General features: G+C 38.5%; 2 protein-coding genes across 4 annotated transcripts in view; both read right to left on the bottom strand.

The window, feature by feature from the left end:
- The window catches only part of akap7 (A-kinase anchoring protein 7), a 43,078-nt gene extending 22,777 nt beyond the window's left edge, over positions 1-20,301 (bottom strand). For 2 of the 3 annotated variants that reach the window (XM_022770495.1, XM_022770494.1), the window contains exons 1-9: positions 19,760-20,301; positions 19,416-19,653; positions 18,284-18,442; positions 17,922-18,070; positions 16,841-16,977; positions 14,576-14,736; positions 11,550-11,662; positions 10,061-10,107; positions 9,533-9,633 (exon numbers count right to left, since the gene is read on the bottom strand). In XM_022770495.1, the coding sequence (XP_022626216.1) occupies positions 9,533-9,633; positions 10,061-10,107; positions 11,550-11,662; positions 14,576-14,736; positions 16,841-16,977; positions 17,922-18,070; positions 18,284-18,442; positions 19,416-19,653; positions 19,760-19,933 (1,279 nt within the window). In that variant the 5' untranslated portion in view covers positions 19,934-20,301. The remainder of the gene's footprint in view (positions 1-9,532; positions 9,634-10,060; positions 10,108-11,549; positions 11,663-14,575; positions 14,737-16,840; positions 16,978-17,921; positions 18,071-18,283; positions 18,443-19,415; positions 19,654-19,759) is intronic. The other variant, XM_022770496.1, reaches the window with a different exon arrangement.
- A 480-nt stretch (positions 20,302-20,781) lies between these two features.
- On the bottom strand, positions 20,782-24,509 carry LOC111240376. The gene is made up of 7 exons (XM_022770371.1): positions 24,370-24,509; positions 24,168-24,228; positions 23,912-24,064; positions 23,193-23,276; positions 22,832-22,870; positions 22,285-22,482; positions 20,782-22,002 (listed from the first exon to the last, which is right to left on the bottom strand). The coding sequence occupies exons 1-7, from the start codon at positions 24,403-24,405 to the stop codon at positions 21,674-21,676; spliced, it is 900 nt and encodes a 299-aa protein (XP_022626092.1). The 5' UTR covers positions 24,406-24,509; the 3' UTR covers positions 20,782-21,673.
- Positions 24,510-25,462: the final 953 nt, after the last annotated feature.

The raw sequence follows: 25,462 nt of genomic DNA on the forward strand, positions 1-25,462 counted from the left end.
AAAGGGTTACAGTCATCTCAAAGAGTTAAAATATTCATCAGTCCAAAGTCTGACAAACTCTCTATAAATAGGGATGATTTAGTTCTGTGGATACTCTTCCTAGAAGTGGGCGTCCAGCTAAGATGACTTCAAAGGCACAACACAGATGCTCAATGAGGTGAAAAAAACAAAAGAAAAACTGAGTAACAGCTAACAGCTTAAAGGAATCATTGGAGCAGATTAACATCTCTGTTCATAAATCTACCACATGCAAATCAATGTGCAAGGTTGGATGGAAAGTGGTAAACTAAAGGGAAAACAACATTGCACGGCTGAAGTTTGCCAAAGAGCATCGTGACACTCCACAATGCGCTTGTTGGGTTGAACATGGCTGCACTGTGGTATTGTTATTTGCTTACGAGGGACTGTTTGTATTTCTGCCATATGCAATATTTTAATATTTAAGAAAATTATACTATGAAAATATTTTGTATATTTCATATTTAATATTTTGTATTATATTAAGTTTTGCAGTTTTATATAGTCATATATTATGAAAAACACCTGATATATAACAGACAATAATATAAGAACATAAAAAAAAACTACTGAAACATTCAACATAATACAACAATATAAACCCCCTGCATATTGCCCTAGCCCAATTTTTACTTAAGCAAAGGATAAGAAAATGTATTCGTGCACTAAAAGTCACACAATAACTAAACACAAACTAAACGATCAGGGCAGTGGAAGATCAGCAACTCCCCTGTTCTGCAAGGTAAAATGACGTACTTTGATGCTGACAAACGCCTCGTCTGATTACATTGCAGCAGCTGTTTAGCAGTTGAGGGGCAATCTGTTCTTGCTTCTTCTATACTGGACTGATGGCAAAGATATTTGTCTGTATCAATCATTTACAGCCAAACACATGGGAAGGCCCAGGTTCAAAATCCCCCAAATTATCTTTTAAAGCTTCTCTGACTCAATCACACAGTATATGGTGGTGGGATTTTTCTCTTACCTTCACTGCTGTGGCTCTGTGCTGTGGGTCTGTGAGGTTGTTCGCATTATTCCTATCATTGCGACGATTAGATTTGAATCAGAAAAGAGCATGGTAATTTGGGGTTATTTTTAAGATTTTGAACTTCTTTTGAGAAGAAGTCATCATGAAGACGTACAGATATGAAAACAAACATGGTGCTTGATCAAGTTTCCTGATACAACTGGTTGTTTCAAAGTTACAGTGTTCATGTGCTGCAGCAAAGTCTCCTGGATAATTAGTTTCAGTTAAAATGTTTGACAGAACTGATTTAAATAAGTCTTAAAACTGATCAACACTAGAGTAAAATATTTAGAGCCAAGCAGACAGTTAGAGAAACAGATAGAGGAAAATATTTTAGTTGGTTTAGGTTTGACTCTCATCACATCCGCCACAGAGACAAGACAATTCTCTCTCTCTCTCTAAAGCCCCCGTCCAATATCTTCCTCCACTTGTCACTGTACTCTACTATTATTCCTCTCCATTTCTTTCCATCATACCATCTGACTTGTTATTTGCTTGACCCATGCCCCCCCCAACCCCCCTGCTTCACCCTCCCTTTAATATCAAACTTCAAGTCGCTCATCTCTTTAATGTCACCTTCACTCAGACCCTCAATTTTCTCTTGCCGTCTGTCTGGCCATCTTATCGGCTCTTCTCATCCTCACTATCTGTTTAATTCTACTGCTTCTGCGACTCATTTCCCCTCTCCTCTCCTCTGTCTCTCCTTTCTCTTCCCACACTCATTTATCGTTCTTGTTTAATCTCCCTTATTCCTTGCTCTATCCTCTTCGATCTCCCTCACATAGCCTTCTGTCCTCATGTCTACTCAGTCACTGCTGCTGCTTCTCTAGCCCACCTCTGTCTCCCTTCTGTCCTGTCTTCTCTCATCCACTTAATCTCACTGCAGCTCTTCTTCTATCCTCTTAACATTCACTACTGAAAGCACTAAGTTGTCAGGTGCTTAGTTTGCGCTACTCAATGCAGATTTAGATATCAACATGAGATAACACACTAGGATACTATGTATAAGCTTTAATGTTGTTGCTTTTACCTATATTTGAAAAGCACTAGCAGGGCCTTGTTGCTACTCTAGTCTTTTGTATAGTCAAAAATTCTTGGCATGACTTGAACAGGAGACAGAGATCACTAAGCTTAAGGAAATAGCTGAATTTAGTAACTTTGGCAGTGGTATGTATTTGTAGCAGTTCATTACCCAGTGAAATCAAACAACCAGCGTATAGTTCCTTTAAATTACATGAATTGTATTAATGCTGTAGATCTAGATGCCAATGATGGTAGCTCTGCAGTGGTTTGTTGACACTTCAACAGGTCTTTTCATCAAGTAGGAGAAATCTGCGACTCTCACAACACATAGGCTGACGTTCATGTTTTTTCCTAAACATTATGACGTGAATGCAACATTACCAGACCATCCTGCATCAGGCACACCAGTACCACCGGTGAGAGTTCCTTTGTTGCAATGTGTATTTACTCAAGGCTTTTTAATTGCTATCTAACAATAGCTTTCTGGCTGTTGGATTGCAATTAATATTTCCTCCCCTCAAAGAGTACTTTCTTCAATTGTATAATAATGTCTGGTGGTGCTTTTCAGGACTTGAAATTACTTAAGCCTCAGTCTTGTTTGAATGCTATGCTGTTATCACCAAACAAACTTTGGCAATGCTCCTGTGGTCTGAGATGGATACACAATACACAACAAAAGACCTTATTCAGATGTTCTCTCTAATGAATTAGAAATTCAGATTCTCTCCCTCTAATAAATTAGAGGGAGAAGGATGAGGGAGTTTTAAAGTCTACCCAATGCCATTAATTATTAGTAGTGATGAGCTAATCTTTCCATGAGGAACATGGAGATGGAGCCTTCATTATACTTAAGGATCATAGGTTTTTCTTTTTATTTCCCAATGTACAACAAAGTTGTTCCTGCTACTAGACAAACAGGGCCAAAATGCAACTGACCTGCTGAATCCCAAGGAGGAATTAACTGTTACACTACAGAGTGCTTGAATTTAAAATAGTATTTTTAAATCAGTTTGTCACACAGATTTTTGTGTAATTGATTTTTGATCTACTACCTTTAGCTGTGGCCTCTGTCAACCAGTAAGTGTATGAAAAACTAACTCCAGTTTAGTAATTTCACACTATATTTTACATTTCAGGCATTAATAATCCCTGAATACTGTGAAACAATGCTTAACCTCCTCAGCTCTGGCCCTGTGTTGCAGTCTTGTGATTCAGTATTTCTGCAGAGAGAAATTAGCCCACTTACATGCAAATTAGCAAATTGCATCATCCGACACTCATGACAGGCGACTGGAAATTAAGCACTGCCAAAGACTTGTGTTATTGGCAAAAGCCACGCAGCACAGTCTGTACAGAAGTGAGTGACCTTATCTCAATAAAATACCAAAAGGTCACAGAGCAACAGTCCACATTCATCTGCTCTGGTTGAGTGCTATGCATTTGTGATGGTGTGCATTGTGTCTGTGGTCCTCTGTATGTATACACTGATGCCTTCATATATATATATATATATGTTTCTGTATGTAAAGCTGTGGGTTTGAGTTTTCTATACTGTAAATAGCAATAGGTCATGACAGGAGCTAGAGTGCACCTACCAGTAAAGTATTACCTCCACTTCACTTTACACATCACACAGACCATTTGTCTTTGTGTGTAAGAACACAAACATGAAAAGATGTGTTTCTAGAACCATGACATTTTGGAAATTTCACTCTCATTTCTTTGGCTTACCGACCACCACGTGCCCACTTGCTGAAAAATATTGTGGGACTAACTACAACGAAAACAATTTAAACATTCTTCACATATACCTTCTGAATTGACGTGATGAGTGATGAGGACAATCTATCTCATATACACACTCATTGTTTTGCTTACATCAACATCACATTCCAACAGAGCAGCAACATTGTTCTGAGTAATTAACTGTCATCCAACTATCTAAACATTAGTGGAGCAGGCAACACAATATTTCAGGCCCTTTCTTCTTAAGTACACAGACAAGAGACAAAAAACAAAACGAGATGAAAGCAGGAAGGAGTTGTAATCCCTATTCACAGCCACAGTTTTGCAGGTACTGCACTGTAAAGTTACAATTAAAGTGGATATAATCACTATTTTTTTATAATAACCATGTATCAGTTACAGCATGGCTCAATCATGGTGAGCCTGCACCTGAATCTGTAGCTCTCCTCGCTTTTCTGGAGTTCACAGGGAGTTTTAGTTAATTTTTTAGCTGAGTGGACGGAAAATTTTGGTTCAGTCTCACTGCTCTCATGGAGTGGTTTTTGGCTGCAGCAGGCAGCTGTTTTCAACTAAAAAGCTCTAAAAACCCACTATACACTACCTGCCCAGCTCTCGGCAGCAGACAGACACAGTTAATAACTAGCTGGCGAACATAGTGGAGCATTTAGCAGCTACAGATCCAGACATTTCCCTCAGGAGATGGCAGCAACCAAAAACAGAGCTAAAAGGGAATGAATAATATGGACCTACTTATACTGTGAATACGACTCAAAATGAATGATATTGTTGTTGGATGTGTAAATAAGCAACTGTTGGCTCACAAGTTTACCATATCACCTATAAGATGATGATGATGTCAATGTTGTGTTCACAGCTTGTTTCTGAATCCAAGTGGCCAAGAAAATCAGTCACTGCAGGTTTAAGATTTTCATGACATAAAACCCTGTTTTTGATAGTATTTCTGCATGACATTTTCTTCAGCAGTTGCTATTTACGTTCTGTTATTGCCTCCTTATATAGTAGTTTTCATCGTTAGCAGGGGAATCTGCAATTTCCATGTTGGATTCAATAATATATTTTCTCATTTATTTGTTTTTCTGAAAAAATGCCAAATATTTTGTGGTTAAAGCTACTCAAATGTTAGAATTTGATTATTTTCTTTGTCACACGTGATGGTAAAGTGAATATCTTTGAGTTTTAAACTGCTGGTTGGACAAAGCAAGACTGTGGGAAAACAATCAGCCGATTCAATATGGAAAATAATCATTGGTTGCAGCCCTAATCCAGCGTTACTTTGTGTAATTTTATCTCACCACCGTTCATTTTGCTGCTCATGTTAAAACAACATGAGCTTCTGTAAACAGATAAAACAGTTGCTCTTCTGTTGTATTTATGACAAAGTTACAGCTCAAGGAGTGACTGCTTCCCTCAGAGTTTTGGCACCTGAAATTCAATGTGGAGATGACATACATCCAAGAAAAACTCATGTCTCATCTTTTCACCCTTCTCTCACCGTCTGTATATTCTCTGTCCTCCTCCCTGATCCCCACACACAAACACACCCTATTGGATTGTGTATCAGAGGCCTTGTAGTGGATTATGTTGTACTGTGGATTGTGGGATTAACATATACACAGAGAAAATCAGACACTGTCCTCTGCACACCACCAGCAAAAGCACACTGAACCTCAGCGGCACCCTGTGAGGAATAGGACAGGATAAACCCACCAAGACTCAGTTTAACCAGTAGCCATTGCTTTCTCTGGTGCAATTTACACAGCGTGACAGGATGATATCATGTAAGCAGCAGTATCAAACTCAGTGGTGCAATTTAGAGGATACATGAAACTATGTTTTTCCACATCCATCAACAACACAAGGTCTATATTTCATTATGAATACAATGACTAAGAGAAGATGTTATTTTTATGCAGTAATTTATAAGTAATTTAGGTATAAGAATAATGGTGGAAATGATCAATATGCAATAAATCTGCTCAGTAAATAAAATTATTCAAGTTATTAGCGATTTCTTTGTCAAATCTGTGGAATTGTTAGATGAGGAGTCAGTGGTTTACTCCCCGCTGCATCATTGTCTACAATGAGCAGTAAGACTGCTGTGTGCTGGCTGAGTAATTGCTTTCCAGTAGAGAGTGTGTGGCCTCACTCACGTGTTGGCTTCAAATTACAGACACTTCAAGCTCTAATGTGGATGTTGGCCATTCTCAAACCATTCGTCCTCAAATGGATGAATGTGTTACCTTCAGTTGCTGTTTTACATTCATGTTCGGTACGATGTGGAAGTCAAGTTAAAAAGAATTGGCCTCTTGAGACAGGTAGTCTGTCACACTGAACAGGTTGTCTTCTGTAATGTTTGTAAAAGTACTGTAGTTAGCAGGTAGGAGAGATGTATTTATCAATCTAAAAAGTGTTGTCAATGTTGTAATTAGTAATCTGGTTAATTTATTCAGATTGGGATGTGACAGTGTCTGTCCTGCTGGTGTGTTTTAACACCTTGACCTGCCTCCCCTTATGAATTCCTGTCTTGTGACAGCCGTGAAACTGTGGCTACTGCAAGTCTTTATGTGTGACAGTGCAATTTGTCCAAAGTAACCCCTCGAAGGCTAAATTTATCCTGCACTGATTAAGTAACATGGTGTGTGCATGCCAATGCCTCAGAGGAGCTGATTTTATTATTTCTATGATCTGGTGACAAAATTATAAGTTCAGCAGGCTTCAGTTACTTTAATGGTCAAGGAAAATCTTAATGAAGAGCTCAGTTTAGAAAGTACAAACTTATCTAACACTACTACTAACACTAATCAGCAATTTTACTCATTGTAATGAATGTCCCCTTGGTGACTTTGAGAGTCATTGTTTCATTAAGGAGTTAAGAGGAGCTAAAAGGGCAGATTTAAACCAAACCTGTGCAACTTTGGCTGAACAGCAGCCAGTGGGGGTTTACAAGTACAAGAATAATCTCACATACAATTTCCTTTCATTTTCCAAAGGTCTCTTGAGACACTATCACTGGGTGACTTGATGGAGAAAGTGCAATGGGACCACATGCAGGAAACAAACATCTCCTGGTGGTTTACAGTTTCTTCGTTAGTAAACCATAAAAAAATCAAGCATGTTAAAACATTGTGTAACAAGCAGTAAAGAGTCAAAATGAACAAACTGACTCAGTAATGTCAGTTACTTACTAACATCTATCTAAAGTTGCAGACATTAGCCACAATAAGCTACCACACCAAAAAGGTTGTAGTGGAAAAACCAAGTGAATTGAACTGAGCGATGATGTGTTTATTTTTTATGAATTCAGCATTTCATATATAAGAGGATGACTGTGATATTTCTTCTTTTGAAATTTACACAGTCTCAGTTTAAAAAGCTTATGTAACTCGTCAGCTTTAGGATGACACTTAATTCCTGTCACTTCACTCACAGACAGCATTATAATATCAGAGAACTGAATGTCGTGCTCAATTCATATTCACAATTTAAATACGACTGTATTGGTGTGGAAAAACACTTGACAAAAACACAAGCTTTCTGATGATGAGAAGTGTGAGGTAAACATCCCCCTGCTCTCTCTGTCTCTCACTCGCACACACACACTGTCGCTCTTTGTCTCTCTCAGACAGCCCAGTGATCCACAAAACATTGTGACAGCCTAGTCCCTCTCATGGTGACAGCTCTCTCTCTCTCTCTCACACTCACACACACACTCACACTCACACACTCACACTCACACTCACACTCACACACACACACACACACACACACAGACACAGACACAGACACACACACACACAGACACACAGACACACAGACACACAGACACACACACACACACACACACACACACAATGCAATTAGTGTAACTACTTGACAGTGGGACTTGGGGAGTCCCTGTCAATCCATTATATGCTGCGTACTGTCAATGCACATTTGTATGTGCTTATGTGTACTCAGAGGTATACACTACTGCTTAGAACACCATGGTAACGATGCAATAATTTATTCATGTATATTTATGTTGCTATTCGTGATCCTGAAAGACAAATACACATTCACATGTCTACCTTAATTTAAGCCAATTTTAAGCCATAATAGTGAAACATCGAGCTTATTTTTTACTACAGCTTGAATAAAAAATGTGTTTTGGTTTGTTTGTCGGCTTATATGGTTTTGATCATTATACAACTGGCTTGAATATGATCACAGACCATGCTACTTAGTAGTTCAAAGCAGGGATTCTTGAGTCAGGGTTTTCTGGGGCAGATACAGTCACTGATTTCATGTCATTACTGTCAAAACAAAACAGATGGCACGGTTCTTATTTTCTAACATTTTTACAAAGAGAAACAACCCTGAAAAAGCTGCCGCTCATGCTTCCAATCAACATGTTACAATACTTCCAAGATATTTCAGAGGTAATAGGCTGTTTGGAATCAGATGATGCTTAACAAAAAGTGGCTGCTCAAAATGTGATTATGGACAAGTTGTTTTATCAGTGAACATACAAATCAGATACATACATATGATAATCCATCACAAGTTTGTTTTCTTACAGAGATCAAATTCCCTGTCAGCTCCTAGCATGCTGTTACACGGCTCCAGCTTTAGCTAGACACCAGGAGCACAAAGATATTGCCTGTGTGGCTACCTCCCAAGTCCCACAGTGGTCAACAGCGCCATCTCCAGTTCATTTTGGACTACACAGCTCCATAACAGGTCTTTTACAAGCTCAATAACAAGGCAACACAAAAGACACAATACAGAAATCTTCTGATGTAATTCTGAAATCTTCTGATCTAATCTATGCCACATTTTAAACGACAGTTTAGGGAGTCTCACTGATCTGAGCACTTCCTCTATTCATTTAACAACTATACAACACTAGACCAAGACAACAAGTATGTGTTTGCTTCTGCCAACACAGTTACAATAGAGTCAGAATAAATCCACTAAGTCCATATCAAATTGTAATAAAAACGTAACGTTTTCTCGACACTTCACCGCTACACATCAGAAAATGTACATTAAAGGATATGCATACATGTCCCACTTACATCAAATGTTAAAACATTTGAATCCATTACTGAAACATCTCAATGCCCATCATCATTAAATTTATTCAGTAGCCAATAAAGCTGCTGTTTCACCACAGTGCCAACTTTTGAAAGAACCAGCATGTTGGTAATGTTAAAATGGAAATGAGCTTGAGTATCCCCACAGTGTTTGATTAGGCCTGTTTGTCTCTCTTTTAGCTTCTGCTAAGCACATGAAGTTTGATGGTGTTACATAAACCTACTCAAAAATATGACTCCCCCAGTCATAAAACCAGCACTCCAACCTTTTTTTTTCCTGGTATAAAAAATACAATTTAAAAATAAAGCCTCATAAGTTTCTGACATCCTACTGATTGACAAAGACACAAATAGAATGGAATGACTCCCCTTCAAATTCATCGACAGAGATGAAAAATAAAAACAAATAAAAATTAATGACCCCAAAAATAACTTGCTCCAAGTATATTTTGCCCCACTGACACAGAGAAACACATTATGGTGTTAACAGACAGCTCCCTCTAGTGGGTTAATATTGCACTGATAGGCAGATACACTACACACATACACACACACACACACACACACACACACACACACACACACACACACACAATATGACCCTGTTTGTGTGTGCACTAACCAAGTTGTAGTGAAGTCTCAGTGTGGTAATATCCGTCTTGTTGCTTCTTTTTTAACATGGAACAAAGATCAACCCGCTCCACCGTCTGGTCTCCAAAAAACCTGAGTGACAGAGGCCAAGTGAGTATGAGAACATAAAAGACACAGGAGAGAGTGTTTACGCCTCCAGCAAATAGAACAGGCACATGTCAGTCACTACAGCCACTTTACAGCAGTGAGTCACTCAAATTAAAACTGACAACAAAATTTAACTGCATGGAGCAGTATACTCGGCCAATGTGTATTTACATCCTAAGAATGACCAAACTGGAAACAAACGATGATGCAATGTGATACTGTTCAAATAAAACAGATACATTTGAAATTCAAAGAAATATTAAAACACCAGTGAGTCACAAAATTGACAAAAAGAGAAATGGTATTTCTTTTCTATTACTATGCATATATTGACTAAAATGTTGTGCTTACATCTATAGCAAGTACTAAATACCAAATACTTAAGTAGTTATATGAAAAACCAAGCACCTACTTGTTAGTATAGTTGGAGTAAAGGGCTGGGTCCACACGCTTTATACCCTATGAGACACAGGGATAATGCTGTTTATGTCATGTTTATCACACTTCTTAGGACATGCACAATCATTCTTGACACACACAAAAGACAGATTAGGGGAGGACAGAAATGCAGCCCAGCAGGCGCCAGGCAGGATAAGATGTCATCAGGTGTCAAAGGAAAAAAAAAAAAAAAAAAAGATAGATGCTATCCTTCCTCTGTCTCTCCCCTCCTGACCACTGCTCGTCTCTGCTTATCTTTCTGTCCTCTCCACCCTTCACTCCCCTCCTCCTTTTTATTTATATCTTTTTCAATTTCATACCCCCCCCCATACCTTATCCTAATCCCTCCCAATATAACAGTTGGCTCTTAGCTTGACATCATAAATTATGAAATTATATACAGTCAATTTACTTTTAAGACACCACAGCAGGTGTGTTATTCGCACTAATAGTTTTGACTGGAGCACTAATTTGGAATCTAACTACTGGATCACACATTTTACAGCCACTGAGAGTTTAGCTGGATGAGGACAGAGGTGTGACGCTGCAGCTGTTTGGCATCTCTCTCAGTCTGTTTGTTATGAGAAAGCAAGCTAACGTAGGACTGTGTATGAAAGCACAAAAATGCATCATGCATTTTTTTTTTTTTTGAACAAGTGAAACTATTCTGATTTTATCCATTAAAACCAAAATGTGCCAGTGCAACAACTGACTTGGTAATTAGTTTAAAATGAGCTATTTCCACACACTGTATATTGTGTATGCGCAATGCATCGGCCTCAGGTTAGTTGATATTCCTGACATCCCAGTGTGGAGGGACATACTGTATTTCCTTTTACACAGTAAAATGGAGTCTCTGCACAACCTCAACATTTAGTGTTCTTAGTACAAATTAAAATCAACTTAATGGGTTAAAATATATTAAGGAATTTAAATTGAAGCATAAACAATTAGCATAAAAATGCCCTAACAATCTGTCAAACACCGGTGGTAAAAGGACAGGTTGTAACGATTCCCCTAATCCATGGTTCAGTTCGTATCTCTTATATATCTTCATATCTATCTTTTTGTTCTTTTTTTTGTTCTTTTTTTTTTTTTTTTTAAGAGGGGAGGATAACCAAATAGTACCCACATTGCTGGGCCTGGGGGGTCTGTAATCTCACAGTTATTATCCATCTTGAGCTCATTAAACTAGATAGCCTAATTATTACCGCAGGGGGGAGTGTTTCAGTTCCGTCTTCCGGCCTCCGACATGAGATAGTGGATGTTTGTGTTGCAGTTTCGTTCTCAGTTTCAGAATCATTACACCCCTAGCAAAAGGTAGGTTGGACTGAAAACTACGTTTTTTCTCTAAATTGATATTGGCTCACACTTGTGGTATGCTAATATATTGAGCATATCTACACACTTTTTTCATGACCAAACTCTAACGATAATATGTGTGTAAGCGTACGTGTGCGTACCTGGGATCGTAGTTTTGATGCTCTGGACAACTTCATAATGGTGAGGTGGGGTTCAAACCCACGATTGTCTCCTTGCAGAAGACCCTGCTCCTCAAAACGACTTCGCAACAACTCTGCAACAAACATACACAAAGTTTTAAAAAGGCAAAAGTTATATAAGCAACCACTTATAAATAAGGCCAAAGTGGAAGGCCGTAAGTTGACATAATGCAAAATGTTACTATAACATACCCATAACATCATGAGTATGCTGTACATCCACCTCCATTTCTATGAACCATTTCAAATCCGTTTTATGGACTTTTGTAAAAAAAAATGGAAAACACAAATAGTTCAACAAAGATCGCTGAGAATGGAAAAAAAGCTTTTTGCTGGAGAATCATTTGACCACGCAGACAAAGACAGATACACAAACAAGGGCACAAGCATTGACACACAGACAACCTCCAAGGTCATACACACACGGTCAAAGATGCACACACCAACTGATGAGGTTTAGAGGGAAACCATAGAGGTATTTTTAGAAGAGGAGCTGTAAAGGGAGAGAAAGGTTAGTATATAATCAATAACAGTGGCGGAGAGAGCAGACGAGAGGACGGGAGAGTCTGACTTCCTGCCTCACCCTTATTTTACTCTTCCAACAACAATAATAATACGTGGACCCTTTGCTTGTGACCTTTTCTTATCACTGTTTTGCTTCTCACGTCAGAATTATAATTAGAGGTTTGTGAAAGGAAGCATCACTCTTCATTAAGGATCCTTGTTAAACACCAAAGTCTAAATGGTCCAGTTGTAAGGGTTTACAAGAAGCTAAAGTCCTCATCTACAGTACATACATGCAGAGCTGACTGTGTCAACACCAGCAGTTTGGTTATTGTACTAATATTAAGAATTTCAAGACTCTGTACTTTATATGCTATACTCCAAAGCCACTTATACTTTTAAAAGAGATTAAGAGCAATACAGTAAATAAACAAAGTGCCACTGTTAGGGGTCAAAACTCAATATCACAGCTAGCAAAATGAGCTTGATTGAATATTTCTTTAAGTAGGTAACTGCAAACTAACGTTTCACAAACAAGTTTGTACAGAAGCGTATGGACACGACTTCTGTTGCAATGTTGTTTTGTTATGACAACCTATTTAGTGGTTTGAGGCATATATGGATAAATGTGTTTCATTTATATCAGAGGGACAACAGCACACTTAAACTCACAGTCATTGCCAGTGACCTCTGTTTGGCAGCTTGAGGAGGTGTTCAGACTATACAGAGGTGCTGCTGTATTTTTGCTGCTTTGGGCTGTTTTAAAGCCAAACTACAGTCATACTTCATTTGACGCATGCAGGCAAACACTCTTTCCTAAACGTCAAGATTAAATAAGCTCTTGAGCAAAACTGTTTCTATTAATACTTTCTCGACACACTTCAGGCTCAGTGCAGAACATACTTAATCACTCAAGGGTTAGGGCTGACTGCGTCTGACTGGGCCAATTATGGAGGGTCTGCCTCTTGTGTCTGCTGAGAGGCTCAGAAACTTTGATGGAGAAACGTAAATCCAATTGGAGGCTTCAAATTCAAGTAGGGGGACACACCCACCGCCACTGCAACCCCCTCTGGCAATTTGGTATGAAAAGTTAATCTTAGCTTCTATACCTGATTACCAATGAAAGTTTCCAAACAATTCAAACTCATCACTTTAAGGTCTTGCAAACAGAAGGACAGAATGGGATGAAAACAAAACCTCCTTTAAACTCTTGCAAAAGTTTTTATTAGGAACTATTGGTCCCTTGAATTTCCTTTTATATCAGGCCGAGATGAAATGCCTTTTGGGTTTTGTCTCAGCTTGGCCATCAGTAATAGCCAAATGCTAAAAATGCTGCTCCAATACAATATGTTCAGGCAATTTAATATAAATTTATGATAACCCATCAACTCCCCTATAGCTAGACACAAATAACAAAATGTGGATCACATGCACATTAATAAAGTCCCTCATTTTGTGTCTACCTTTAAAAATCACTGCATATTTCTGATCTGATATTTTAGAGTGGAAATGGACAGTAATAAGCAAATGTGAGTTCATTTACTCTGTCTAGCTGTGAGTGTCCGTGTGTGTTTGTTGGTATCACGAGAGCAACAGAGCGAGAATCCTCTTAGAAATGTTGGCTTAATGTTGTTGCCTCAGGCACAACACAAAAACATACACGCAAGTGCTTCTGCCTTCCCCCCCGGTCAACTATAATGATGTAAAAGGACAAATGTAAGAGGACAAGTGGATGCATCACGCACACACACAATGTACACACACGAGTGAAGTGAAAAGAAAGTAAAAAAGACAGCGACAAAGAAAGGCAGCAAATGTCAAGTTATTTCACCAAATCCATTTATCTTATGCTAAGAAAGAGAATGTAGTTACACTGAATAACCAATCAGTGCATGTGGTTGACTTTCAAGGACTAGGGCTAACATACATCGGCACACTGTATGGTATTACCATGCTTTATTTTCAATTAAAGACTAAAACTGGGCCCTGTCCTAAATAAGCCACATTTTCACACTCTTGTATTAGTTGCTTATTTCAAGAACTCCACAGTTTAATCTAATCTCATGGTCACTCCAGGATAAAAGTCAGGCTTAGATCACCTCTGAACTTTGAATGTGAGAGTGTGACAGTCAGCATTACAGCCTAAAACTGTCTAATCTGTGACCTCGCATAGCAAAGCCCCCAGGACAGCAAGCATCCACCCTGAAGAAGTGTCCTTAAGAAAGACACTAAACCCTCCAACCAGCTACGGGTCTCCTCAGCTGACTCCAAGTTCAGACCTCCCTCCACAGGGGCAGAAAAAGACAAGTACTGTATCACAATAACATTCAATAATGTGATTTATCTTCTAGCAAAACACAGCATGAAAACCGCTTATAAAGCAAAATGTAATTCAGTACTTACAGCCTATACATCAATGTGACAGACTTACAGAGGCGTTGGACGATGACATGAGAGTGAAAAGCTATACATTTGTCACTGACCTGCCAGGTTATCCAGTGTGTGTCTGTGTTGTCCGGGGGCCAGCCCAACAAACACCACCTCCTTCCTGAAATGACCGATGCCTGAGAAGGGCAGCACCAGATTCCGCCCACCCAGCAGCTCAGCCAATAACGGCTCGACCTGGGTCAGCATGGTTGCCGCTCTGAAAGGAAATATACACATGAATATACATAACACACGCACGCACACGCACACGCACACGCACACACACACACACCAATTCACAACTTAATCCTCTCCCTATCTGCCTCCCTCCCTCCCTCCGTCCCTCTCCTATTACATAACGAGAGAATAGTGATTACTAATGACACAATCTTTTACTTGATGTAGATTAAGCATCGCTATCATCACATAACTCGGCTTCCTCATTTCCAGCGCTTTCATGAAATGTTAGAGTAATAACTTCACTCTAGAATATAAATATTACAGCACCATGTATTAGCACACAATGTAGGTAACATTTATTTCACTTTGCCTAAAAATCACATAAATTGGTGGGATTTTTCCGCACTGTTCGCATTAATTACAATAACAATGTGTGGATTAGATGACACATTTTACCAAAACAAATCAAAATATTCAGATGTTTGAGATGTCTGATGATGATGCACAGGCAGAGTATAAATATTTCAGAAGTACCGGTTGAAAGGACCTTTAAAAAGGACAAATTGTAAGATATAAAATTTATGTGCGAAAGAGGGATTGTTTATTCTGACTGGCATGTTTGAGTGTTGACTGTTCTTCCTAAAACTTCTTCAACAGTATTTTCAAGGCTCATTACTGGAATCTAAACCTGAAAAAATTAGTCACTGCAGAGCACTGCATCCCTGTCTTCAAATCCTAATTTGCTGAAGTCTGTACATTCACAACTGAAACAAGACTCTGTGAAGGGATCTGTGATTCTATGATATATAGCATCACAGAGAATAGATGGAATCGCATGAGAAAACATAATTGTAGCCATTTTCAGTGGTACTCTGTTTGACTGAAGCTCTGCGTTTTAGCTGTGAGCAATTCGGAAGATGGAGAATGCAAGAGAAAGGAGAGGTTTCATTCAATTTTATCCTACATTACAGAATAGACAGGAGAGAAAGCAATCTGTCACTGTAGAAAAATAATGTACAGCACAGGTCCATGTGCATGTACCCCAAAAAGCCAATCAGTATTGATCTGCATGGATAACTGGGTGCATTAGCAGAGGGACATATCAATAATGCAATATATATTTATACTGTGATATCATCTCTTGCAATCAATTTTATGGATATAGTCGCACTAATATTGGATTTTGTTTTGTTTGAACATTTGAACTGTAGCGTCTGGTAGTCCAGCTTTTGCCAACTAATGGGCTGTTTGACATTTAAGTAATGACTCATGTCAACGTTGCTGTTCCTGTATTACATACAGTATGGATCCAGTTCAGTGCAATTTGGTACGCACCGTTTCATTTCAGCTTTCTCAAAAATAAAAATAAAAAATCTGTAAAATTGAAAGCTTTTCATGTGGTAATTTCTGCTATTTTAAAAAACATAATTAAGCCAATTATGGGATAGATTTTTCTTTTAAGTTACGCAGATACTGTCATTTACTGAGTATAACTGTCTGTGCTGTAATGTCATTGTTATCATGTGAAAAACATTGTGGTAGTATATTATCATATATTAGTTTGTAATTTTCAGGCCTGTTGACCTGTTTCACTGCAGACATGTTTACATGTCATAGTAGGACGAACACAGGTCTAATTAACAACATTAATGATGGAAGAATTTGTTTTAGCGGAGCCAGTTCCAGGGTCCTGGCATGGCTGCTGGTTCACTGTCACTACACAATAACATGAAGGAGCCATTATTAATGTCACACCTGAGCATTTCTTCTCTGACAAGTCAAACTGTTTGCCATGAAAAGGGCCCAATGTTTTCCATCACTTTATTGTATCAAACACTTTAAATATCACCACTTTGCTCCACTAATATCACACATTGGCTGACTGCAGTTGTTTTTACTTCCTTTGATTTATTCATGTTGTGCAATTCTATAGTAACTTGTACTTAGTTAAGCTGCACAAGCAATAGGGGACTGACATGTACTTAAATATACTGTATGTGTGTGAATGTGGCAATAAAGTGCTTTGAGAGGTCGATAAGACTAGAAAAGTCCTATATAAGTGCAGTCCATTTACTATTTACCATGTGTCTGCTGAGTTTGTTTGCATGTTTGTGTATATGTTGGCATGTGCATCCACTCACAGGTCTATTTGCTCCTGATTGGCGAGATGAGTGACTAACAGCGTGATGTGGAGAGTTGGGATGGGGATCATGGCTTTGGCCAATTGGGGCTCCTGCTGAAGCACCACCTCTTGGACCTCAGCCACGGCTGAGCTTATCTGTCATTGGACAAATTTACTTTTAATCATCAGCAGTTACAATAAGGCAGATACCATCACATACAGTGACTGCTCATTCCCTCTCTTCCCTCATCCTCCCTACCATGAATGAGCAGAAGAAAGAAGATGAGAGTAAAAGATGGAACAGAGGAGAAAACTGGGGCAGCTTCTGCAGTTCAACATTACAGATGAGGCGTCAGTAGATGATCACCATGGAGTAAATCAATGTCCCTTCAGAGGAGCTTTTTGGTCAATAAAGAACAAGATTTCAGTGTCATCAGGCGTCAGAAAATTGAATCCCGAATGTTTTTTCCTTGAGTGATTTCCAGCCTGCACAGTTCAAGGTATACTGACCATGAACAAGTGTCAAATAATGAATCCAACAATGATCTGGAGAGAACAGATTAAAGTATACACCAAAATGGGGCAATACAAAGGGTTTCTGCAACAGCTTCTCTCATCTCATCTATTACCAACACATGAGGAGACAACAAGGTCGACAGTCATCGGTTTCTGCGTCATAATAACAGAAAGTGGTAGCAGCTAAAACAAAGATTGATTTTATTAGCTTCACAAAAACAAAGAACAGCTTTAATTCCAGAAAGTATGCAATTGGTCAGATGAGGAAAGCAATACAAGTGCCACGCTTATTGTAGCATGAAAAAAGGCAGGAATTGGATGAAGAATCATACTGATGTTTATATATGTTTTAGCCAATTTACTCTTAATATTTATCAGTTTCTAATAATGCCAACTGTTTTCCAAAGCATAGTGTGACCTGAAACAATTAAGTGATTAATGAAAAAGTGAATCAACTCAAAATTGGTTGGTAAGATTTTTGATAAAAGAATCTGTAATTTTGTAATAAGTAGGGTAAAGGGTGCAGAGACTCCAGCATGATCCTTAAAGTAAACAAGTATGTGAACAGTATAGTAATTCCTTACATCTGTGTTAGTAATGGGGATGGAGACAAAGTAGTTTGGTCGTTGGCTCTCTTTCTTCTTTTTCTTCTTGTCACCATCCTCCTCACTGTCCACTCGCCCTCCACTTTCTCCTCTCTTCCTCTTTCTCTGGGTTGACTCTGAGCTGGGGACTACAGAGGACGGCCATTAATTGAAACAGAAATCATAGTCAGGTTGTCAATAATACAGCCAACTGGCCACTCTGTCAGCTTCAAGGCTGCAGCACAACTTAGTTCCATTTAAATCAGACCTAATTAGTCTTTAGCTTTTTGATGGTTTAAAAAAATCCTAACCTTTAATTCAAAAAATAATTAGAAATAATTAAAAATAATATTAATACATACATCCTAGCTCCTTCCATTTGGTGGGGCTGGTCAGAGCGAATGGGAGCTCTGACATTAAATTTTTCGAAGTATCGGCTGACTTGAGCTTTTCCTTCATCAACTTCTTCCTCTCCCTCCTCATCTTCCTCTTTGTCTTCTTCTCATTTGATCCTGTAGGAGCTGCTAAGAAAAAATATATATAATACAACTAACACACATACATGACCATGGATACAAAAACATACTTATACACATGTACAGGTGATGATTCGAGAACACACTAAACCTTCTTTGCAGTACTCAGTGGCCAATCCCTTACAATATTGATTGATATGTTCACCAAAAAAGTAGACTGCTATAAAGACAGTGTGCTGCATGTTAAGTGAAAGAAAGGCCATACCATACTTTCAGGAAGTGGAGTAATACACCTCTGTGTGTATCAGCCAAATGTGGACAAATCAGGAAGCAGGACTGATTTGTTTGATTTATAATTATTTTTGCATCCATGTCTAGTTAGTTGCTCATTAACAGTTTCAACTGGTTCTCCAGAAAATTTGATAAATTACAATATTTACAGATATCATGATATAAAATTACATTACCGTGATAGAGAATCGGAGGAGTAGAAAATCTGCTTGAGTACAGATTGCGTATGATGTGGAATATCTGTGGTAATAGGTTACCAAGGGGACGATTAATACTAAGGTACACTTGAATTTTGAACCAGGTAGAGCAATATAATAAACATGTTTAACTATTATCTGTACTATTACAGATAAAGATATTCCGAACTACTATTACTCAAGTGAAAAGGTTGTAGTCAGCTAACAGCAACAAACATTAGAAAAGACGGTACAAAACCTTTTTCATCTGAATATAAATCTATCAAGCCATGTCAAAGATGTGTTTACCAGTCTCTACTGGTTATCAAGCTGTTGGCACACCTGGCATTTTGTTTGCCACATAAGCAGCATGCGCCAATTTGCATGCTGATTTTAAATTATTTGGAAACGCTCTCCATCCTGCACAAAGAGGCCCTGCATCGGCTGGATTTTCAGAGCTGTTTTTTTTTTCCAAATAAAAGAGTTCAGTTGGTACTGTGTGGCCATTTTGGCAAATCCAGACATTATCTCAGGCAGTCAGTCCTACTCACCAGACACAGTGTCAGTGGCCCCTTGCTGGATTTCCATGCTGACTGCATCCACCTGGCCTGGAGTCATTATTATCTTCACCAATTCCTCATCTTCTAGCCTACTCTCCTGTCCAGCTACATCTTCACCACCCTCATCATCATCATCTGAGGCAATCGCAACGGTCTCTTTGCCATAGGAGATACTGGCTGGCTGCATATCACACACTGTTTGCTGGTACAGACAGGTCTGTGCTAGGGTCTAAAACAGAGAGGAATGATGTAACCAGGTCACAACATTATACTTTTTGTAAACTGAGGTGAGGAAAACACGAGCTTTATTTCCATCCCAAATGTCATGTCATTACCCTGAGTCCGCACAGGTGTGCAGATGGATTTATCGAGCTGAGTTTTTCGGGGTGACTGGTGGATATGTGATGCAGCCTCCGAACTGATACTTCTTTGACAGCGAAAATCCTCTGTAAACAAACACTTTCTGAACACGTCGACCTGAGGCTCAACAGGACGCGGCTGAAGAGCATGGCACGAGTGTGACTAACTTTAGCAAACGTACAAAATTACGAACAAACAGCTCGCTAGTTGAACATACAGAACAGTTAACAACAGCTAACCCAACCGCAAAAAGAACAGAGACTTTCCGTTCCTGTAACTAACACCTGTTGAAATGAATCACTCTGCCATGCTGCACATCTGGTGAGCTAGCCAACTGTTAGCTAACTTTCTCTAAACGAGTATTGCCGCTAATTAGCAAAACTAACCGGAATATCATTTTTATAACTTGGCTGTGTGCTGTTGGTGCAGAAAGCTCGTCGGTGGCAGTCTTTCTCAGAAAAAGTCCATACAAATAACGAAAAATAACATTTATGCACACGGGCTACTTTGGAGTGCACACCGGAAGCAGCTTGTTTGTAAACAATGCTGAACTTCCGGCCTGATGTTTCAGAGTAAAATAGCTTTTCTTTTTCAAAATAAAAGCATCTGGCACTTGAGCTATTAAAAAATCTGATCTTTGTACAAAAGTAGTCAACTTTAAGAATCTAGCTAAGTATATTGTGTATTTGAATAATTTTAAATCACTATGGTTAGACTTAACATTTAAACCCTAACCCAACACTGAACACGATGCACAGTCAATTTATCCTTTCATATTTTAACAATTGGAGCCTTGTCATATATCACTGTAGAACCTAGAAATCAGTCATACTGAAAAACCTTCAAAATTAGACACACACAAATGTTACTACAAAGCATTGTATGTACTAAAGTACATTTAGTACATGTTATGTAAAGTGAGGAGAACAGATAACACATATGATACCATTAGAAAAAAGGACATTTAAAAACTAAAAACTAAAGAATCATTCAGTCATTATGATCATACTCATTGAAGTTTATTGAAAGTATCATGCATAGTATTCACACATCCTAAAAGCTTCCCAAGACATTTATTTATAAGCATCTACAACAAAATGTACATTAAAGCAAACACAAATTTTTCTATTTGTGCACTTTTAATTATCTTCATTTATATTTTCTTTTTACATGTGTATCTATTTAGTGAGAAAGTTGGCTGGTCACTGAACTTGTGGCCTCTGCACTGTTTTATCTCTTATTTTACATTCAAGTCTTACTATACTGTATATAGAAAGTAAAGACAGTAATATTAGCCTAAAGGTACTGTTTCTTTAAAACAAGCTTAGTTGGATTCATTTCTTCATTTCAGTGCACTAGCTTATTCAGAAAACAGCAACATGGCTCCACTGCACATCCATTGCACATTATCAGCAGTATACAGTCTTGTTTACTTTTGGGCCTATTTTAAATCTTTCCATAAACTCAAAGGAACTGAAAATTTGATTTTCAGCTCAAAAGCTCAATGTAACATACTGCAAAAAAAGAGTTACATGTAATCATGTAATGAGTCCAATATCATTTATACCAATGACAAAATTTTCTTTTTCCCTCTCTTACATGTATAATCTAAATGATAGTTTGATTGGTTTTACACAAAGATGGTAGCTTTAGAAATTTAACAGCAGAAAAACATGCTTAAATAATACCATCTTCTACTCAGACATTTTACATTTGTATCGATGATTAACAAATTGACATACACAAATCAAGATCCATTAATACTTTTTTTTCTGTGTTTCTTGTTTCTAATGACACAATGATAAAATGCTATAATCCATAACAGTTTTACTTTTTACCTGAAATAATACCATCATTACCACTATCGGCACCACAGATACTATAATGATTTATTTTTTATATGCATTCCAAAAATGAAAGAAACCATCATTTTTGGTGTTACCGGTAACACCAGTAGAAGCAGTATCACTCCTATCACTTTCAGCAACCATACCCGCAATGGCGTCCTTTGTAATCTGACCACTGTGTATCAGTAATTCTTTTCGTATCACAGAGACAGCCTGGTCATTTTGTTCACACTTCAGTAACCCATTCATTGTTTCATGGAAGAAAACACTGACCTGAAACACAACATTAACATGAGGCCCTGGTTTCACATTGGATGTGTACTTGACCTCACGTGTATGGTGCATCAACACGAGAATGATAGGTTTATCATCTGTGGATACAAAAAAGAGGAAGGACTATGAAATAGTTTGGAAAATTATGAACTCAAAATTGTCAGTTAGTGTCAGAGTGGACTGAACACAAATGATAATCAAAAGATTTATATTTCTTTCAATTGTAAACACCATAAGATTCAATTTTACCAATATATCAATATGTTGATAACTTAATGTTGATCATATAGCTGAGAGAGAACCTTGTAAAAAACCAAATAACAAAGAAATTATATTGAGTTTCCTGTTCAATAGAATGGGTTTAAAAAGCATAACCTTACCTTTAACATCGGCCAACGCTGCTTCGACATCTGACCCAACGCGTGAACTGATTGGGCAGAAGACAATAATGACCTGGAAATCCTGACTGTTTTCGACAAACTGAACCCCATCCTGACAGTGATTCTCCACTTGGTTTATCAGCTGGTGATGGGCGCCAAAGGTTTTACCGCTGACAATCATCTTGTACTTCACTGTGGCTATAGAAAGAAAAATGGTTGTGAAGCTGACACAGATATATTCACAAGAAATGAGTGAACCTAACAGTAGAATAAAATTATTCTTGTAGTTGCTATGACGTTCATCAAAATCAAGAAAATGAAAAATGATAAAGCTTTAAAAAAAAAACTACATAATAATTATAAACTATGACGTCATATTCATTGTGCCAGTTTATTGATGAATTGAAGCTCCTGTTTTCTACAGTGACAATGACTCATAAGACCCAGTTAGTTAACTGGTACTGGTACTCCTGCTCCTGTACTCATAGAGGGCCTCCTGTGCATAACAACTTTTACCTGCTGAGTGTCTAATTATTATACACCTCACCTTGCTGAAAATCCCGCGGCACCGTGATGATGGAATCTCCTAAAGAGAAAGACAGCATTCACATTCAATGACTTGCTCCCAAAATTATGAAAGTGTAAATTGGAAGAAAGTTAGATTACTTCATGAGCCTTATCTACTTTCACCAGTTTGGCCAGTAAAGAGCATAATTTGACCACTGGTGCACTGCCATACCTGCCCTGGGTAAATAGCCTGTCACACAGAATGCCATAAATGCAGTAACACGCTCCATCATTTAAAAATCAACTCCAAATGAGGTGAAAATGTTATAATTGAATTTTAAAGCGAATTCTACTCATTCGATATGTCACAAGAGTGTGAAGCGGAGGAAAATGAGATTTACCTCGTGCTTCTTGTGGATAGCCACTATTTTCGTGACTGCGGCGCTCCACTCCACAGGATGAGTCACTTGTACCTGGCAAAGAACCTGTTGGGTACAATGGCACAATGCACTTACTGATTCCAAATCTTAAACGAATAAACTATAAAAATACACTTAAACCATGTTAAATCGATTGCCTTAACACCCATATTCTGTTTACATGAAGCACACATTCAACTGGTGCAGCGAGGGCGAGGTTTGACCTTCAACCAGAAGGCTACAGTCTGTGACTGAATATTCTAAACTCAAGGTTTTTGATTGTTTCCCACAGCCCATTCAAGCAAAGTGCAGGATCTGTCATGTGAACAGGTGGTTGTAGGTGTTAAATGGTTTGTGGTTAACTGCTAGATGGCTAAATGTTCTTGCAGTTGTGGGTTTTGAGTTGACACCTGAGCAAGTTACATTCACCGAATAAGGTCGTATGATACAGTCAAAGAGCTCTGGGAAAAAAAGCTAGTAAGGTAACTTGAGTTTTGAATATTTTTTTTTACAGATGTGTTTCCAAGTTCAAGCATGAACCTCCATACTCAGGTCTAAACAACCTGTGCATTCACTCAGCTTTGATTAAGTATATTAGTAATTGATTTATCAGAATAAAATACAACTCTATGATAATGACGAGGTTTCTTATGCACTCAAGACACTGTGATATTAAAATAAAACAAAAACTGCATTATAACCTCTGCCAGGTTCTGGGTCTGGCTGAGTTTTGCTCATGTTCTCCAGTAGATCAATATGAGCATCAAGGAAGGTCTGCACGTTATTCACTTGGGTCTTTATGTCCTTCAGGATATGGAGGTAGTCAACCAAGACCCCATTGTTAGTTAGAGCAGCTGGAGGGAGAGCAACAGGATGTGTGTGTTAGAATTTGGATGACAATACATTTACATACAATATATATATATTGCCTCCAAGTGCTGGAAAGGTTGTACATACATCTGAAAGATTCATGTGGGATGAACCCTTTCAGTTCTTCTAGGACCACATTGATTGGCTTCTGAAACAATAAAACACAGAACAATACTAATGGAGCATTTTACTTGTTCATTGTTCCTGGTAACTAGTTACTACCCATTTTACTTATCTCTATTTAGATCGTTCTCTAATCAGACCAACACATTTCACCATGTAAGCTCACCTGTTTGTGTATAATTTCAAAGATGTCCCTTCTCATTTTGAGTTTGTCAACTCCAGGAAACAGCTCATGCAGGTCTTGTCGAGTCAGTGAGTGGAGCTCTGAATCAGTGCTGAAACCTGCTTCTGAGAGGACAGGTGTGGTTCAAAGTACAGTTTGATTCAACTTCAGTTCATCTCATGTCATTTTCAGAGGTTTTAAGGGTCTCTGAGCACTCATCTGTGCTAGTAAAATAAACCTACATCATGTCTGCATGTTCATGTTTTGCTGAGAGGTCAAAACAAATGGTCTCTTACTTTCCAGGGTAGAGGCTGCCCCCGAGTGCCTGCGCTGTATCACTGCCAGCAAAGTGGACATGATTTCACCTGGACAAAAAGAAGACGTAAAAACAGAAGAGAGTCAGAGATTTGTCACCTGGATCTGTCTGTATAAGCGACACTGCGCTATAAAACTCTTCTGTGTGATTTTCATACAAACCAGGCGCGTTATACTGCAAGGCCTAAGAAAACAAGACAGAAGATGGTGAAATGAAAACGAAAGTCTGACCTATAAACCGATCGATAGATGACTTCAATGACGTGGCGTTAAGTGTCTGGAACAGCAGGTGTTGCTCAAGTCGGCTGTCAATTATTTCACCAAAATAAAAACATATACCTTAGATCGCAGTTTTACGCCAACTTCGTACCTTCAAATGTATCTGATCTAAACGTGAACGTCCAACAGTCAACAGAAAGTGAAACTAACCGAGTTTGTCTCTTCACGACGTGACGTAGAGGACGCTTCAAACGATCATTGGTCGCTGGAGCGATGTTCTGTCGACACACACGCACGCACGCATGCACGCACGCACGCACGCGCGCGCACGCACACACACTCACACACACACACACACACTCCTCTCTAAAGGTGGAATGACTTTACTCTAGTGAGATCAGCAGAGTCACTCCCTATTTTCCATCATAACCCTCTCTCTTCAGTAAATATATTACGTCACCTCTGACTTACATCTTTAAATCTTTAAATATATTTTTCCTCTTCTGATCCTTTCTGCCTCCTCCCGCTTATATTTTATCTAAATGCATTGGGAAGACGACAT

Source organism: Seriola dumerili, unplaced genomic scaffold, assembly GCF_002260705.1.
Source record: "Seriola dumerili isolate Sdu_G_001 unplaced genomic scaffold, Sdu_1.0 BDQW01000025.1, whole genome shotgun sequence".
Lineage (NCBI taxonomy): Eukaryota > Metazoa > Chordata > Actinopteri > Carangiformes > Carangidae > Seriola > Seriola dumerili.

What these genes read in the sequence shown, in the direction of transcription:
- LOC111240376 (XM_022770371.1), bottom strand. Translation starts at nt 24,405, where the DNA reads ATGAGAAGGGACATCTTTGAAATTATACACAAACAG. An exon ending in CCCACATGAATCTTTCAGAT is followed by an intron (nt 24,065 to 24,167) that starts GTATGTACAACC and finishes CTCTCCCTCCAG; the next exon opens with CTGCTCTAACTAACAATGGG. An exon ending in CTATCCACAAGAAGCACGAG is followed by an intron (nt 22,871 to 23,192) that starts GTAAATCTCATT and finishes CTTTCTCTTTAG; the next exon opens with GAGATTCCATCATCACGGTG.